At 37.6% G+C, this 18,022-nt stretch overlaps 1 protein-coding gene across 1 annotated transcript in view; it reads right to left on the reverse strand.

The window, feature by feature from the left end:
• The window catches only part of LOC127413108 (slit homolog 3 protein-like), a 210,496-nt gene that overhangs the window by 80,844 nt on the left and 111,630 nt on the right, over positions 1 to 18,022 (reverse strand). Inside the window, exons 5-6 of the mRNA XM_051649976.1 lie at positions 11,079 to 11,150; positions 1,083 to 1,154 (exon numbers count right to left, since the gene is read on the reverse strand). Coding sequence (XP_051505936.1) covers positions 1,083 to 1,154; positions 11,079 to 11,150 — 144 coding nt within the window. The remainder of the gene's footprint in view (positions 1 to 1,082; positions 1,155 to 11,078; positions 11,151 to 18,022) is intronic.

Consider the following 18,022-nt stretch of genomic DNA (forward strand, 5'->3'; position numbering starts at 1 on the left):
GGTGGAATCTGGGGACGTTCTGTACTATTAATGAGAATTGATTCCCGACTTACTCAGATTTTTCCGTGTCCGGGATTCTGATTTATAATGTCATTTTATGCTCTGGCCATGAGACACAGTGTAGGAGAGGACACAGGACACAAAATAAAAGGTGTATCTTTCCTTCTCTTTTTTCTTTCTTTTACACTAATCCAATTTGTAGTTCTTCAATCTGTCCATTCACCTCTCACATACCCTGCTAACACTGGCGGAAACTTCTTCTGCCTAACGATGATGTAACGCTGTGTTCCCGTGTCCTCCAGAGCCAAGAATTAATGGAGGGGGTGGCTTGGCTCTGAGTCCCCAGAGAGCGGTGCTCATTTGGAGAATGAGTTTGGCACTTAGCGCTCTGCCAATTGGCTTGATGGAGATGCGGCGCTAGCCCCCCTCCCCCCACCTTGTACTTTCACACCCTTTAAGGTTTAGACTGGGACAATCTATAGGACACCCAACGAAAAAAAAAAAAAAAAAACACTCACAAACACATTAAATCTCTTCTATGCTATCAAAGCATTTGCTTTGAACTTTAACTAAACCTGTTGTTGAATCTCTATACACTCTAAGCTCAGAGAGAAGCTACTGGTAAGCTTATAGATGTTAGCGTTAAAGGAGAGCGCAGAGCAAAAGACTTAACAGCAGGAGATAGAGGAGATATCTGTGTGCCAAAGTGGCTCTAACACCAGGTTTGAAGTAGGAAACATGAATCTACACACATCCTAAATTGGTTGAAGACATTTTAGACAGATACTTTTAACAGTGAGGAGCACTAAATGTGGAAAAGTCAAGACAGTTTCTGTAGCGGCAAAAATACAGCACAGAATGACAGACGAGCAAGTTTCGCTGTCGCACAGATACATGCATGCTCACACACACACAGGCAGCGGGGACCGGACAGGCTATGCGCCACAGGTCCAGTTTGTCCTTCATGAAAAATCAAGAAACACTCACACAGAGACAGAGTTAGAGAAAGAGACAGTATTGGAGTAAAGAGAGACGGAGAGGTGAGGAGAAGACCCCGCAGAGGAGACGGGAGGGGGACTTACAGTATCTCCAGATCGCGCAGGGCTCGGAAGGCTCCATCTTCGATGCAGCTGATGTGGTTGCTGTCCAGTTGCCTGCAGATGAGAGACAGGAGTAAGCAGCAGGTCTGCAGACGAACGGGTGGGGGCTGAGGGGAGGGGTGGATGGGTTGGGGGAGTGGTGGGGGCTGCGGAGGGGAGGTAGACATCTCATATCTACTCTCCTCTCCGCAGTCAGTATAAAGGACCAGCTGGCTAAAAGTGGCCTGTGTGGCTATAACCTCTCTCTCTCCTTCTATCTTTCCTCCTTTTCACAAGCTCTCTCTCTCCACACTGCTAAATGTGGGGGCAAAGAGAGGTAAGAGAGAAAGAGACAGAAGGAGGCTGGCTATAGTGCACAGCCCACCCCGTCTGTCAGTTCTCTCTAAATATTAATTGCATTTTCTAACCTCCCCCCAGTACACCCCCCTCTCCATTTTTTAAACTCAGAAAGGGAGTAATTTCATTACATTAGAGCACCCAATCCATTACAAGCTTTTACCAGCTCTGTCACAGAAACAATTTCATTAAAGTATGGGGGTTCGTAAATCAGCCGGGTCACAGAACTGGGCGAGCAGACGTGAGGGGCACTTCTTCCTTTTTCCATCTTTTTACTTGTACTCTGATTTGCATACTTTGGTATCCACACCTTCTTTTCTCTAGTTACCCCTCCCATTCTCTGTGTTCTTTAGATTTGAAAGAGGCTTGAATAAAGAACAAGGAATCTGAATGCTTTTCTTAAGTCATTTGTTAAGCACACAGGGCGCCGGTGACATCTGTCCCGCGACAGACACGGTGCCTTCGCATCTTCAGAGACAGGTAATAAAGAAGAACTGAGCATCACTGCTGTCCCTTTCTTATATCTCTCCATTCCTTCTTTTTAAAAGTCATGCATCTGTCTTCATAAGAGGCTAAATGGGAGCCACCCATTGCAGATGCAATATCAATCACTGTGTAACTTAATCGCGGTTTTTTATGATGTTCGCGTTTTTTTTCATATAAGATATACCGAGACTTTTAAGAAACCACTCCTCTTGAGAATAAAACAGTAAATAGATTCAATGAATATTAAAGCATTAAGCCATGACTGAGTTTGTATTATGGTACCTAACAACAAGCAATATGATAAACACAGCCAATGTCATCTTTTCAAATGTTTTTAGTAATTGGTAACACTTTACAATAAGATTCCACTCGTTAACATTGGTATCACGAACTAACAATGAACAATATATTTTTAACAGCGTTAATTAATCTTTGTTAATGTTTGTTAATAAAAATACAATTGTTCATGTTTGTTCATAGTGCATTAACTAATGTTAACATATCCCAAAAAATATATATTTTAAAAATGTATTACTTTATGTTGAAATTAACATTAACCAAGATAAATAAATGTGGTAATAGTATTGTTAATTGTTAGTTCATGTTAATTAATGCTGTTAACTAATGTTAACAAATGGAACCTTATTATAAAGTGCTACCAATTTTTTTTTTAAATAATAATGTGATCATTATTATCATCTAAAAATAATAAAAATGATAACAAATCATAAAAAAAATAAAATCTTAAAAATGAAAAAAGATGACACTGGTGTCGTTCTTCATATACTGTAACTTGACTTGTACATTGCTTATAAACAATAAAAGTGTTTTCAACGGCAGATTCTTAAACTTTTATTTATTTTAATTTGTTAATTTAATTTAATCTGCATTTCTATTTGAATCCCCCAATCCTGAACATTTGGTTACATGCTTGAAGTATGTACACTTGCCGCATTCATATAAAACTCGATATGTTGTGTGTGTGTGTGTGTGTGTGTGTGTGTGTGTGTGTGTGTGTGTGTGTTTGTATGTGCTATTATACAATGGCTTTAAATTAACGTGGCTCATCCAATCAGATTTTAAAGCTAAACTATTTGTTTTAAGATACATGCAGTTCGTAGCATTATATCGAAGTGTGGAGTTGATCTCTAGGGGAAATCAGTTTGATCTTGTGCAAGAGACTCTTAACAAAGAGAATAATCATAGGCAAGGTTAAATAGCTGCCTTGAATTTATATAAGAGAATGAGTGTACAGTGTGTGTCAATATATGTGTGTTTGGTGAATGTTTTGCGAGCTGGGACATGGCAGTAGTGGGTAATGGAAGTCCCAGTTTTAATTTCCCTGCTCTAATTACATTGGCCTTTAATCATCTCAGTCATGAGCCGTATTGGCACATTAGAGCTCCCACCCAACCAGTGTCCCATCTGGAGTGAACGAGAGAAAGAAAAAGCAGTGTGACCAGAGAGAGATACAGTATGTCTTCCTTCCCTTTACCAGACTATTAAACTGTCAGAGTCAGTCTGCTAACCAGCAGCCACACGGCTGTATTTCATTCACACACTACAGCTAACTCAACAAATAACTCGGAGCATCAGTACAGCCAAGATGATGCATGATCAGAGCTCAAAACATAGAGATTAAGGCTGATGACAATTTCCTTCTCTTCTCTCTTCTCTTCTCTTCTCTTCTCTTCTCCAGAGCAGAAAGACAACCTCATCTTAGACAGGTGTCCCAGAGAGGAAGTGGTGTTCAGATCTGCCAGATACTTGATTGGCTGTCGTGGGGTTAGTTCAACCCACCCCCCACCTTCTCTGAGCGTGAGGTGCACTGCATTTTAGCACCAGGAGCGTACATCTAAAGCTGAGAACTCCTGTATATCTACTAGGTGCAAGAGCTTGTAAAGCAGCCAGCGAATGCACCTTGCCCTTTTGCTCATAATTTAAACGAAAGAACAGTCAGTGTGATATTCTGCATAGAGAAGCATGAAGCAGGTTTTTTAATATCACCCAGATAATCGTCTCCCACAAGGAGACTAAAATGAAACTGTGCATGTAACGAATAGTATGCACTGCAGCCAGAGTTATGTCCTTGTATCCTTTTGGCAACAATATTGTGTACCCTACATGTGCCGACACCAAGTAGAGTGGTCTGGCCTCTTCATCCGCTATGAATAACAATGTCAACGGAATGAATGTGTGAGAGCCTCATTTTCCCATGAATTTGCCGCTCATACAGAACATAATATAATGGGATCCATACCCCGCTGGCATAGAGATCATCAGGCGAGAGTCCTTTTCACCAAAGGACTTGGTGTATATGATGAGCAAATCTACAACATATCCTGCAATTGACGGTTACATGACAGCATAGCATGCCTGGCAAACAGTAGGAGGGAAACGCTAAGGCCATAAACGCAGACAGAGATATTGTGTCTGGTTTAATAGGGTGCAGCATAGACCCTCGTTAGCTGAAGGACCCATCTTGACCATATTAACCAGACCGTCCCTATGTTAAAGGCTGAGGCTGGTTGCTGAAGGGGGGATGCTGACTTCAGCATGCTGTAGCCAGTAAAACTGTTGAGATGTAAGGACAATATAAGAGACAGAGTGAGAGAGAGTGAGAGCGAGAGAGAGCGAGAGAGAGAGAGAGAGAGAGAGAGAGAGAGAGAGAGAGAGAGATTCACCGTGCCCTCAAAGCGTGCATAGCCATTTTCAAACAGAGTACATTAAGGTAGAAAAAGCATATGAGAAAATGTATTCTTGGAAAAGTGCCCTTTAAAAACCAAGGGCTGGACTATTTCATGCAATTAAATCAAGAGTCACCTTGCCATGCGTTGCTGAGAAATGGGGAGGCAGTGCAACCACTGAGTCTCAGCGCTCCTTTCTTTCTCTCTCAATCCTTGTTAGTGCTTTTCTCCAAAAACCTCTGGCTGGAGAAATGAGTCTTGCCTTCCTGTACCTATCATTCATCCACTGGAGTATGACGGTACACATGACAGTGATGTGATAGGTGCTTAAACACTGTATAACATCATAAAAATTGCTGCAAGAATGTCAGGGGAAAACTTGCTTCACAAAAAAGGCGTATGTGTGTGAAGTTCGGGAAAGCATATGTTTGTTAAGTATGTATTCATATGTATGATCGCAGGGATCCATTGACCTGCATCGATGAGCAACAGCACACCTGCAGCCTGGGATTCATTTGACAGGGGTCAATGAGGTCAGAGTTGGTCTTGACACTCAGTTAACTCAATCTGACCGGAACTATGCATTAGTAAACATATGTATACAAATGTGTGCAGTATCGTAAAACCTTTTCAAATGAGAATTAAACAAATATGACATTTCAATCAATTTATTTTATACTGTTATAATATCATCTATCTATCTATCTATCTTTCTATCTATCTCATTAAAAAACAAAAAAAAATGTATCTATGATCTATAAACAACTATTGAGGTGTGTTGCAATGGTTACACATCTGGGTTTGTAACTGAAAGGTTAAGGGCTCGAATCCCAGTCCGTCCATGTCTGTCTGTCTGTCTGTCTATCTATTTATCTATTTTCGTCTGTCCGTCCCTCCCTCCCTCCATCCATCCATCTATCTATCTAGTGCATTAAAAAAACAATTACAAATCTATCTATGATCTATAAACATCTACTGAGGTGTGTTGCAATGGTTACAGATCTGGGTTTGTAACCGAAAGGTTAAGGGCTCGAATCCCACAATGGGGAATTATGAGCTATCACCATTGTACTGGTATCTGGCTATATTGTAAAGATACTGTACCTTGCTTTGGGGAAAAGTGTTTGCTATTTGCATACAGTACTATGATATCAGAAAAACTACTGCTTAACATTTGGGCCTCTCAAAATCTCACACCTCGCTGCACTTCATGTCTGTCTACATTTTCCCAGTGTTTCTTTTTTTCTCTGAGTGAAAAAGATGACTCTGTCTTAAAAAAAAAAGCCAATTAAATTCCCACAACTCTAAGAGATATTCTGCATGACATGAACCAAAGTTCTCAGCCCATGGTGGGAAAGACTGAAAATGGTCTTTGCAACAGAGTCGATATCAGATACTGCGAGGAAACCGGCCAGAACTTCACTGAGCATTCGAGCCTGGGAATGCACACACACGCTATGGCCACATATCACAGTCGATCTCTGACTACAAAAAGAGTAAGTGCTCCATTAAAGATGACCTAAACTTTGTGTCCCTAATTCACAAAAGGAAATTATCAGAAAGCTGCAACTGGGATTGGCGTTGAATGGACATGTGGAGCAGAGAATAGCTCAGGACGGCACAGTTTATTGTTGTAGGCTTGCGTTGGAAACTGCTAGCTCCCTATACTTCCTCTTTTCTTAAGGGAATAGTTCACCCAAAAATAAAATTCTATCATAATTTACTCACTCTCATGTCGTTCCAAACCCATATGACTTTCTTTTTTATACGTAAGACAAAGAAGATGCTTTAATGAATAATGCGATCTGTCTTTTCAGTACAATGGCAGTTGAAAGTGACTCACTTTAAAGCTGAAAAAAGGACCAAAAATGATTATAAAAGTACTTCATGTGGCTCATGCATCATATTCCAAGTCTTCTGAAGCCATACGATAGGTTTTGGTGTGGAAGAATATGAAAACTGAAATCGTTTTTAAATTAAATTTTGCAATAGCAAAAATTCTGCTTGCCACTATTTCCTATGGTAATGCTGACATTTTTAATCTAAAATTATTGGTTGTTTTGTTGGACTGAATTAAGGACTGAAGTCAGAGTGTTCATAATATACATTTTGATGATGTTATGTGGAGTATTTTAACTAATTTTGTTATTTGAACATATTAAGTGCTAACATTAGCATTTTTAGCATTTCCGATTTGGGTGTAATGCATTACTAAGTAATCAATTACTGTAATTAAATTACTTTTTCATTGAAAAAGTAAGGGGTTACTCTTAATTTTTCAGTAATTCAATCACAGTTACTTCTGATGTAATTGTGTTAAATACTGTATAGACTATAGAACAATTGTATATAAAACAATATTAAAATAAAATGTAATGTCTAATGTTAAAAAAATATGTTTTCTTATTTAACGCTGCCCCCTTAAATTCTTTGGCCAGTTCATGAATCATTTATTTGATTTTATATGATTTATTTGAAAGAATTAAAAGAACAGTTTTATGTCTATCCTTGTATTTTTCATCGAGGTTAATAAGGGTTTTAGAAATTAATTAGTAATAAGTAATGCAATTACTTTTCAGACAGAGTAATTAGTGCAGTATTCTAATTACACTGTAGAAGATGTACTTAGTAGTTAGAAATTAATTCCTTTTTTAGAGTAACTTACCCAATGCTGCTTATAAACCATTTAAAAGTGTCTTGTATGTCTTAACAGGTATGGTTGGTTTTTATTTTGAGTCTATATTTTAAAATAGATTTAATTCATTTAAAGCATCTTGGTGGAAGATTCACACTTGTATTTCAGTATTGGGTTTTTTTTTTCACATTAAAGGTGGTTTTCCCTTTAAATTTTGTGTTTTTCATTTATGCTGATGGATTTGTATTTTCAAATAGCAGATCTTAAATCTTTATTTCACTGGTGCATGTGTATTAAATGATTTGTTAATGCAGCATAATGTCACGACTTAGAGGGGCACATCGTTATTAACTCATTAACTACTCATGAACCCATGACTTGTTAATCATCAAGTCATGACTTTACTTGGTGGGGCACATCATTATTAACTCATTGTTAACTACTCATGAACTATAATCAACAGATGACTTGTTAATGCAGTATTATGTCATGACTCATGACTTGGTGGGGCACATCATTATAAACTTACTATCAACTACACATGTACTACACAAGTATTCATTCCAGTTAAATCACATATCGTTTAGCATCATTTGGTTTGTTTGTCATTAGGTAAAAGCTGAGATACATACATGGCCTGCATTTGGATGACTAGTGAACTGAGTGGTAGGACCCAAAGTGGTAGGGTGAGTATGAAGGGAAAGGAATGGAGAATCACACAAAATGGGTTGAGATCAATTATTATTATTATTATTAAGAATAAGTATTGGTGGCAATCATTAAAGGTGCAGTATGTAAGATTCAGAAACCCTTGTTATTAATGACACCTGTGGCCGTTAAGTGAACTGCAGCCAGCTGCCTGTTGCTCGTGCTCGTGCACACACTCCATAGGGACGTGAGCGAGCGAGTGAGCGAGCATTGGCCAAAACAATGACGTAACGTACAAAGACACTGAACGTGATTCACCAGCATCATGCTGACAGATAAGGTAGCATAATTAAAATTACACAGTTATGATTGTTTTACTACAAACTTTTACTAAAACTACTTATCAGCTAACATAGCATACTGATACACACATACAGCTGCATACTACCAAACTATACCAGATAGTTTACTGTTGCAATGCAGTTATGTTGCATTATTGTATGTTTTGAATGTCATATGTTGTACTGCGATCAAGAAACCAGCATATTTGCTTAAAGTTATCCTGTATACCTGACTTTTAGTATAAAGAGAAGATCGTTGAAATTATTTGAAAGTTACGAAGCAAGATAGCTTGCAATTCGTCAGCGTTAGCAGGCAAGATCAAATTAGCTAAAATTACACAGATCAGTCCTTATGGCTATATTTCACATGCTTTGCAGTTATGTAAGCTTACCTGTCCAATTAGAAGAATGCCAATTCAGGGTTGGTTTTGATCCCCATAACCGAACGAAGGTCCCTCCAGGAATCAAATGCCCTGCCGATGTTCACTCTAGTTTTCGCTTGACCACGATCACGTTCCCGCTTAGCCAGATAGGATTCAGTAGAAATATTTTTTTTTTGGCTTACTCAGAGTTTGTGTAGGAGTCGGTGTTGTGCTGGGAGCCAGACGTTTGCTGGATTCCATCACTAAGATAACATTACCTAGTGTTGCAGTTTGTTGTCGCTGTTGAATAGCGGAAGAGAAGCACTGAGGTAAGGCTCTCGGGAGCGTGCATAAATGTCACATCCTTTGGATTTTCCCGGCAAAACTGACCCGCACCCTTCACATGAAAATCAGTCTACAGCCATTAATAGGCAACCTAGGAAGTCCGGGAAGGGCTCATTTTTTTAAGTTGCATTACAAGCCGTTCACACATTGGCAAAAAAGGCGAATATTACATGAAAATTGTTACATACTGCACCTTTAAGGAAAAGATCATCCAAAATGTAAAATGATCTTATCATTTACTTACCCTCATGCCATTCCAGATGTGTATGACTCTCTTTTCTTCTGCAGAGCACATACTAAGATTTTTAGAAGAATATCTCAGCTCAGTAGGTCCATAAAATGGTGAACGGTGACCAAAACTTTGAAGCTCCAAAAAGCATATAAATGCAACAGAAAAATAATCCATACGACTCCAGTGGTTTAATCCATGTCTTCTGAAGCTGTCCAATCACTTTTCGGTGATATCAGACCAAAATATATCTTCTTTTCCACAATAAATTTCCTTGGCCATCATGATTTCAAACTCGATTCCACCATCTAGCACTCTGCACATGCATCAAGCACTAGAAAGTGTAATCGTGCTTGAAATCATGATTGTGCCTTGAGGCTGCAATGGCAATATTACAGTGTACAGTGAAAAATGAGTTACATTTTGGTTTGTTCTCACCCAAAACTGACTGCATCACTTTAGAAGACATGGATTAAACCACTGGAGTCATACAGATTACTTGTTGTTTTACAGTATGTGCTTTTTGGAGCTTAAAAAATTTGGTCCCCATTCGCTTGCATCATGCATTGTATGGGCCTACTGAGCTGAGATATTCTTCTAAAAATCTTCATTTGTGTTCTGCAGATGTAACAAAGTCATACACATCTGGAATGGCATTAGGGGGTGTAAATGATGGGTGAACTATTCTTTTAATACAGTATGTTCAACATTTGATAAGGATGATCCAGGTAAATTATGCAGAATTTACTGCGTCATTCAGTGATGTTTGTGGCAAAACTGAAGACATCAAAAGTTATAAATTTTTTTTTAATTATGGACATATTAAATTATGCATATTTAATTCAAAGTTGAAGTACTTCACATTCTTTCTTATAAAGCCTGTTTGATTTAGTTTATTCTCTAATGTTAATTAATGCATTAACTATAAAACATGTACTAACATGTAATTAAGGTGACTGTTATTAATGCATGAATTCATATGACTCATATTGTAGTTAATGTTAGCTCTTCATTAGTTCCTGATTAGTCCATTCTTTAACTCGTCATTAATTTATGCAGAAGTAACATATTAATGATTATTCATGTACTGTTATTATAAAGTTTACCATGTTTTTAGCACTAAACAATGCAAATTCCCGCATGAACACTGACCGGACTGGTACATTCATTTGAAAATTCTCTTTTTGTTTTCAGCATAAGTAAGAAAGTCTTGCAGGTTTGGAACAACATGGGGGTGAATAAATTATGACAGAATTTTCATTTTTGGGTGAAATATTCTTTTAATGCTTTGGCCCAGTTAAATCATGAAAATTGGGTGATGTTTCATATTAGTAGGACGATGATTTATTGATCCATTTTCTTGTAAAAATTTATTTTTTTGGTGAGGAATTAGCCTCTAAATCATAGACCACAGTTGTGAGATCGGCCCCTGAATCTGTTACATTGATTTATCAGAAACCATTACTGTAATTGCAAATGGCTGTGGAACATTACTCACTAGCAATATCCTGAAGATATTCATCTTATTGAACCACACTGATTAATTTAATTTTCATCAGTGCTAAGCTTATTAACTGTTATGACAAATGATTCCAGGGACATAGACATAGGACACCTAACAGATTTATTTAAAACATTTACCCCTTTCACTGAGAGAGATTATTATCTTTAATTTCAGTTATCTGTCTTTCAAATAAAACACAAGACTCATTAAATGTAGAGGACCACTTTCTCGTTTGCGGTTTATGTATCGATGTGGGAGTATAACACCTTATCTCAGTAGTTCAGGGAAAAGGAGAGTTTACTGAAGCCCTTTGCCTTTGGACTAATGTACATAAAATCATGCAACCAATGACATACTGGCTATTAACATAATGGTTGCCAGGGGAGATGAGGGAGGAACACTTACAGGTTCTTGACGGCGGTTATCCCTCGGAAAGCCTTACGAGGAATAGCCTGAATCTGATTTTCGCTCAGGTCCCTGGATATAAAAAGAGAAAGAGAGAGATATTAGGATTTTGTTTGAAGCCACTTCTCATTTAAGATGAAAAACGCATTTCAGAGAAGATGGACAGTTCACTTCCGCCTCTCTGGAATGATGCACCTCAGCTTTGAAGTCTAAGACCAAATAGTTCTACTGACCATAAATGTCACATCCTCCTTTATTCGTCTGGCCTTTTATCACTGTGTGTGTGTGCTGTGTGTCTCTAATGAAAAACATTTCTTTATCAGTATGTTGGTTTCATAGATGTACTGTATACCCCACAAGCCTTGCTTTATTCCTGTAGAAAGCAAAGCAATTATATGCACTTTGAGCAAGCTGAGAATGCAAAGCGAACCCCTACACACAAAAGCATGCCTGGCTTCTTTAATGCTCGCTTATGAGCCAAATGATTTTTGACATGTCAATGGTTTTGCTTAACTTTATTAAGCTTGTTTGTTTGTAGACTCATGCTGGCAAGCATAATTTGAAAACCAGAATGCAATTACCGGCTGAGAAGGAAACAAATGAGATATGGAATATCTGCCCAGCTAATCAGAGTGTCTGCTTCACATAACATGAAGAGACCACCACGTGGGTTAACCCCCCTGACCTTGCTACAACAAATTTCACTGATAAACAATCAGGCATGGATCCAAACAGCGAAGAATTCTGCCAGAGCTCATGCGTGGGACGTAATGATGTTTCAGCTGCAGTATTGCCAGCAATTTCCTCTTAAGGGGCATTAAAAAACTGCTGTTATTGGGCTCTCCCCTTGGTTATCCCCTCGTCCAGAACTGGATATGTGTGTTTTCTTGTCCTTTTTTCTTAAGCCAATCAAGTTTTATTATGGCAAAAAATCATAATAACTATATTGTATTGCATTGTAATAACGGGATATATTATTTCATCTAACTGCTCTTGATGGTATTAGACATGTTCCGCAATCTTGCGTTTTTTCTTTTTTCTTTATAGCACTCTGGGTGCTTGGCTAGCTTGATGTGAACATGATGTTCCTTTGTGTACCCTTCAAGTCAAACTATGCAGCACATGCACAGAGGAGGGCAAACATTGGTAGAGCAAAACTCATAACATCCCACGATCATATGCCACAGAGTGGGAAAATAGGGCCGCTGTTTATACTAGCATCATGCTGGGCAAGAGCGTATGTATCTCGGCGCTACCTCCTCATCGCTAACGGGTCACTTTTGATTATCTAAATGTGAAACAGATAAAATGCAGAGAGGGTTAGGAAAGTTCACGTAGGCTTTGCGTTTTAATTCTCTATGAACGGCAAAGCACAGTCCTCGTACGTCCTCAGCATTCGCGGAGTGCTTTGCAGCACTTTCACTTTCACATTAATAAATGTTTTATTGCTTTGTTTACTCAGTGGAACCTTTTTCATTATTTCTACAAAAAGGCAAATTGCCCCAGCCAAATAATGGTACTTATGAAACACAATAAGTCTCAGTGGTGCTCTTATGGAGAAGTGACAGAGAAAAACTCCATGCCTGAAAAAATCATGACCCCACGGGTATTGTGTCGAATTATTAGATGATTTCTAATGAAGAATTACTTGAAACTATAAAGAGGTTTATGAGATATGAGAATCATATTGCCAGGAAAAGTTGCGATGTACATATTCAATCTGTATTGGCACCATTTCAGTTATGTATAAATAACTCTGCAAAGAATCTACAAAATACAGATCTATTGTTCAATTTAGATAATTGTAGGGATGCAGTGCCATTCAATTCACTGTATAAATTCATCCTTTTCAAAGACACTTGGAGGAGTATATTGACTTTTACAGCTAAACTGAATTGAACTTGTTCCTGGTATACACTGCTATCATTAGAGTCAAATTGACCATCTTAGCAGACACTGGAATGAGAACTTTTAGTTAAAGATACAGATTCAAACCAGACAGGCACCAAAATAGTGTTTGTTAAAGGAAAGAGCTGCACTGGTCCCCCTCCTCTCGCAATCTGCTTGCAAATTTCATTAATTTCATTTGGCTCTGGCCCTGCTCTTTCTGACTGTTAGGATGCCTGCCATAAATCTCCCTTTGATTCCATTACGACTCCCATGTCCAGACAACCTGGCAACGCCAAAACATATTACAGATAAACGCTCAGCAACACGCAAGGACATGAGAGCAGACCAGCAAGGAGGACCTATCCTCAAACACACACAAATGTAGACCTGCATAAGATTGCACAATCGCACAGACTCTCACGCTCACACATAAATGTTAGAGAAGCGTTCAGGGTGTGCTGGTCAATTCAATTTCTACTCACGCTTTACGAATGTCACTCTTATCTTTGCACTGAAAATGGAATGGTGCAGTTTTACAAGAGGGTTGGTTTGTTTCCTCAGTTTTTGTTGTTTTCAATTTCTGTCTAAAGCACAAAGAAAAAGTGTGATTGCCAAGGAAATTCAAGGAAACTAAACATCACTTTACAATAATCCACAGGAAAATGTTATTGCTTAGAGATTGTTCCTTCATAGCTTAAGAGACAAGTTCTCCATTACCAACTTTATCTCTGGTGTTTCTCCTACAATTCCTTAGGAGAATTAAAAATAGACCAACCCTCTATGGACACATTGGAGAAAGAATTGCCATGGGCTAGTACGTTTTTTGTTTTTACTAAATATTAAGCAAATTGAGAAGGGGGCATCTTCACATACTGTATCTATAGTATTCATATATATATAAAACACAACATTATGATTTTACATTTTATTTTATATTTTACTTTTCATCATTTTATTCACATTTCAACTTTTAAAAACAATGACAAATTTCACATTCTATCAATTCATATGATATCATGAAATTGCATTTTTAGCTGTTGTCACTATTTGAAATTTCAAACACATTTTTTAACTAAATATTTACAAGGTTGGAACCTAGTAATGAACATAGAATAACATATATAACAATTATTTAATAATTACAGGGGCGGAATCAAAATAAGCAAGTACAATTTTTAATATCATGATCAGTGGAAACATGGGTAAATGCTTCATGCTTCATATGGCAGCTACGCGAGTAAATGTTTACGGTTGAATGAGAGCAACGTACATTATTACGAGAGAGAAGTTGCAGTTAATTTGACCTCATCCGTGCAATGTGTTGTTAGAATTAATGTTTCTTTTTACCTTTTTGATCACCATCTGACTGTAAATAACAGAAAGGATTTTAAAAGAGACATGAAATGAAAATGGGGTGTTTGGATCTTGTCTTTGGACACAAAATACATGGAGCGAGCCAAAAGGAAACTTATACTTGCATAATAAGTATTAACTTGCTTGTACAAATATTTATTGTACAAGTTCTCAAATTCAAATCTACATGCTCTTGAGTTTTGGAACACTTTTTACCTTCCAACAGACTTCCAACAGGTGGACTGTATCCATGCTGTAAAACCGAGTATGTTGTGAAAACAGTCAGTGGAAAAGCGTGCGCATGAGACAACACGCAGTAAAGACGAGGCTGAAGCTAGCTTCTTAATCGGCAGCTATTTATTCAGTTAAAGGATCTCGGTGCTTCGCCACTACACAGTCAATCACTGGCGAGTTAAATCTGAATATTTACTAGCCAGTGGTTAATAACAGACATATTTTAGCATAGCTCAAAATTTAATTGCATACGCATATTTACTCTCAATGTAGAGGGCTGTAAAGACACAAATTAGACAATTGTTGACATGCAGTAATAGTATAGAGCTTTACAATTAATGCGAATAGCAGAACTCGGGTAATTTTGTCTTGCCGGAATTTAATAAGAAATGTTTAAATTCATACTGTAATCTATGAAATTGGCAAATCTGAGCAAAGTTTGAAACATGCTGACATGTCTTCTGAAATTCTAGAAGAGGCAAATGTGAGATTACTGGTGTCTTTTTCTTAGGACAAATATCTGACAAAGAGGGGACATTAAAGGGATAGTTAAAAAAAAAAAAAAAAATCTGTCATTATTTACCTTCATGTTGTTCCAAATCCTTACATGAAACACAAAAGGACATAAACAGGAGTCTGACAGAATAACAGCCTCAATCACCATTCACTTTCATTGTATTGAGAAAAAAAGAAAACATAGATAGTATAAAAGCGAATGGTGACAAGGACATGCGGCCTAACATCTCCCTATGTGTTCCACAGAAAAAGAAAAGTCATAAGGGTTTAGAACAACATAAGGGTGAGTAAATGATGACAGAATTTTCATTTCAGAATCAGCTTTATTGCCAAGTATGCTTACACATACAAGGAATTTGTCTTGGTGATGAGACAAATTCATACCATTTCATCCCATTTCTTTCTTTCTTTCATTCTTGTCTTCAAGCGTAAATTCTGTAAAGTCAAAACAGACATCTGTCTCCTTCCATCTACCTTATAAAGAACAAACCGCAGCCCAGCTGGATGACTGGACCACTGATTTGCCTACTACTATGCCCATGCCTCTCTCACTATCTATCAACCGCTGTCTTGCTTTAACTCTTGCTTTGTTATCTGCATGCAAAATTGAATCTGGAGTGTAAGATCCTTGCAGAGGCACTGATGCCTGCCAGTGGGTTCCTTCTTGCTTCTGTTAAGCCGTGCCAGTACTGACAAATCTGTGCTGAACACACTCATCGGATCACACACACATAGGCCGAATACGTTAGCTCATACACACCTGATCACAAAAAGTCAGGTGAAAGGTTATTAAAACCCTCAGGCTTTTCTCACCAGATATATTACATTACATTATTAATTTAAAGCATGCACTCACTGGGGCCAGTCACATCGCTTTCATATTACATTGACCAGACTGCTTCAGGGATGACCAGTTACAAAAGCTTTGTGTAGATGTGTGTGAGGGACTACATCCAGAGCACTGTTAAGTATGGCGGATGACTGTTTTGAGGTAAAACCAGCTCTGAGTCTTGAGTCAAGGGGAGATAATTACAATATGCCCATGGCTTGAGTCTTCAGAGTCTGTTTGTTTTTCATTTGTCATGGGGAATCAGGCCCTAACTGTGACTCCATAAGCTCACAGGGTTAAGACAGCAACCTGGCCGGGTTGGATGCCATTTGCTCGGGTTATGAGATGCAAATTTCTGATTTCTTTCATTAAAGACACAGCCAGAAATGGTGAGAAAGATGTCCCCCCTGGGGTCTCCATAAGCATTTTGTTTTTTAAAACCTGTGATGTTCTCAATGGACTGCTTATCACACTACACTCTCAGTCTATATCCTTTCGAGCACCGCTCTCACATGATGAGCTGCATCTACAGTAAGCAAACTGGTACCCTACACTGTAAAAAACCATGTCAAATAACCTTAAAATGTCACATAGTCTAAATTAATTGGTTTGATTCAAGTAAAAATAATATTAAATATAACTGAATCAACATGAATACATTACACCAACAAAAAAATTCATTTTTATAGGCAAGGTTAGGTAGAAATAGCTCACAATTGCACATAACCACTTTTTACAGCGAATGTGGGGCCCCCTAACAGTGTTATGAGCCAATTATACTATGGTTATATTTGACAATCTAGAGCTATTTTTACACTGCATAGAAGCTGCAATTAAACTGAGCTCAATTCTAGAAATTTTGATGCTAAATCACTTCCTTCTTATTTAAAATAATTTTCTGAGTTCATTACAAGTTAAGCTCAGTCGACAGCATTTGTGGCACAAAGTTGATTGCTGCAAAAAATGTAAAACTGTAAAAATGTAAAAACCATCTTTGCAATAGTATCAGTGTCATCATAAATTACAATGTAACCGACACATTATGGCAGTGTACAGCATGTTAGTGTATTAGCATCATGAATTCAAAATGTAAACAAAACAAATTAAACATTTTCTACTGCATATATATTAGTTTAAATCACTGAGTGTTTAAAACAACTTCTTTTACTGACCTCATGTGAACTCTACTCCTAGAATGAGGCATAACGTCATTGATAACACATTTTAATGTCACATTAGTTAAGGTTTACATGTAGCATCCTCATATTTAAATGCTCCTCTAAATGCCTCCTACAGCGGTGTGAAGTATGTCTGAATGTTCGCAAACAGTATACTGTTGCTCGGCTGTTTAGAACTTCTTTTTACCTGAACGAAGAACAAAGAAGAACTTCTCCAGAAGTATATCTGGGCCTTAAAGGTCCCATTTTATATTAGGTGTCTTTAACTACTATGTACTAACATTAAAATATATACTATAAAATGTGCTTATTGTGTAACTACACATTGTTCTGCAAAATTCTCACAAGATTCACATTTGCTGCTACTGAGGTTGAGTTACGGGTAGGTTTAGTGGTAGGGTAAGGGTTTAGAGTTAGAGTTTAGGGTATGGGTTGGTTTAAGTTTAGGGATATGGTTAACAGTGTAACTACAGATGTAATTAAATGAAGGTACCTTAAATGTAAGTACAATGCAACACCATGTATATACATACTAAGTACATTGTATCAAATGGTTAAATATATAGTAGTAAAAGACACCAAATATAAAGTGGGTCCAAAATAAGTAACAGTTATAGAGAGGTATTTACAATGGAAGTGAATGGGGCCAGTCTATAAACGTTAAAATATACACTATTTCAAAAGAATAGCCACAATAAGTAAATTATATATGTTAACATGCTTTTAATGGGATAAAATCAGGGATTTACTGCTGTCACAGTGTTTGCTCACATTATGATGACAACAAAGTTAATATTGGATTTAACTTTATACAGATAAGTTTAAGCAATTTTTGTAGCACACAGAAATCATGTAACATGTAGAATGTTTACGTCTTGTGGCTATACTTTTGAAACAGTGTGTATTTTAACGATTATGGACTGACCCCATTTAATTCCATTGTA

Source organism: Myxocyprinus asiaticus, chromosome 22 (assembly GCF_019703515.2).
Source record: "Myxocyprinus asiaticus isolate MX2 ecotype Aquarium Trade chromosome 22, UBuf_Myxa_2, whole genome shotgun sequence".
NCBI lineage: Eukaryota > Metazoa > Chordata > Actinopteri > Cypriniformes > Catostomidae > Myxocyprinus > Myxocyprinus asiaticus.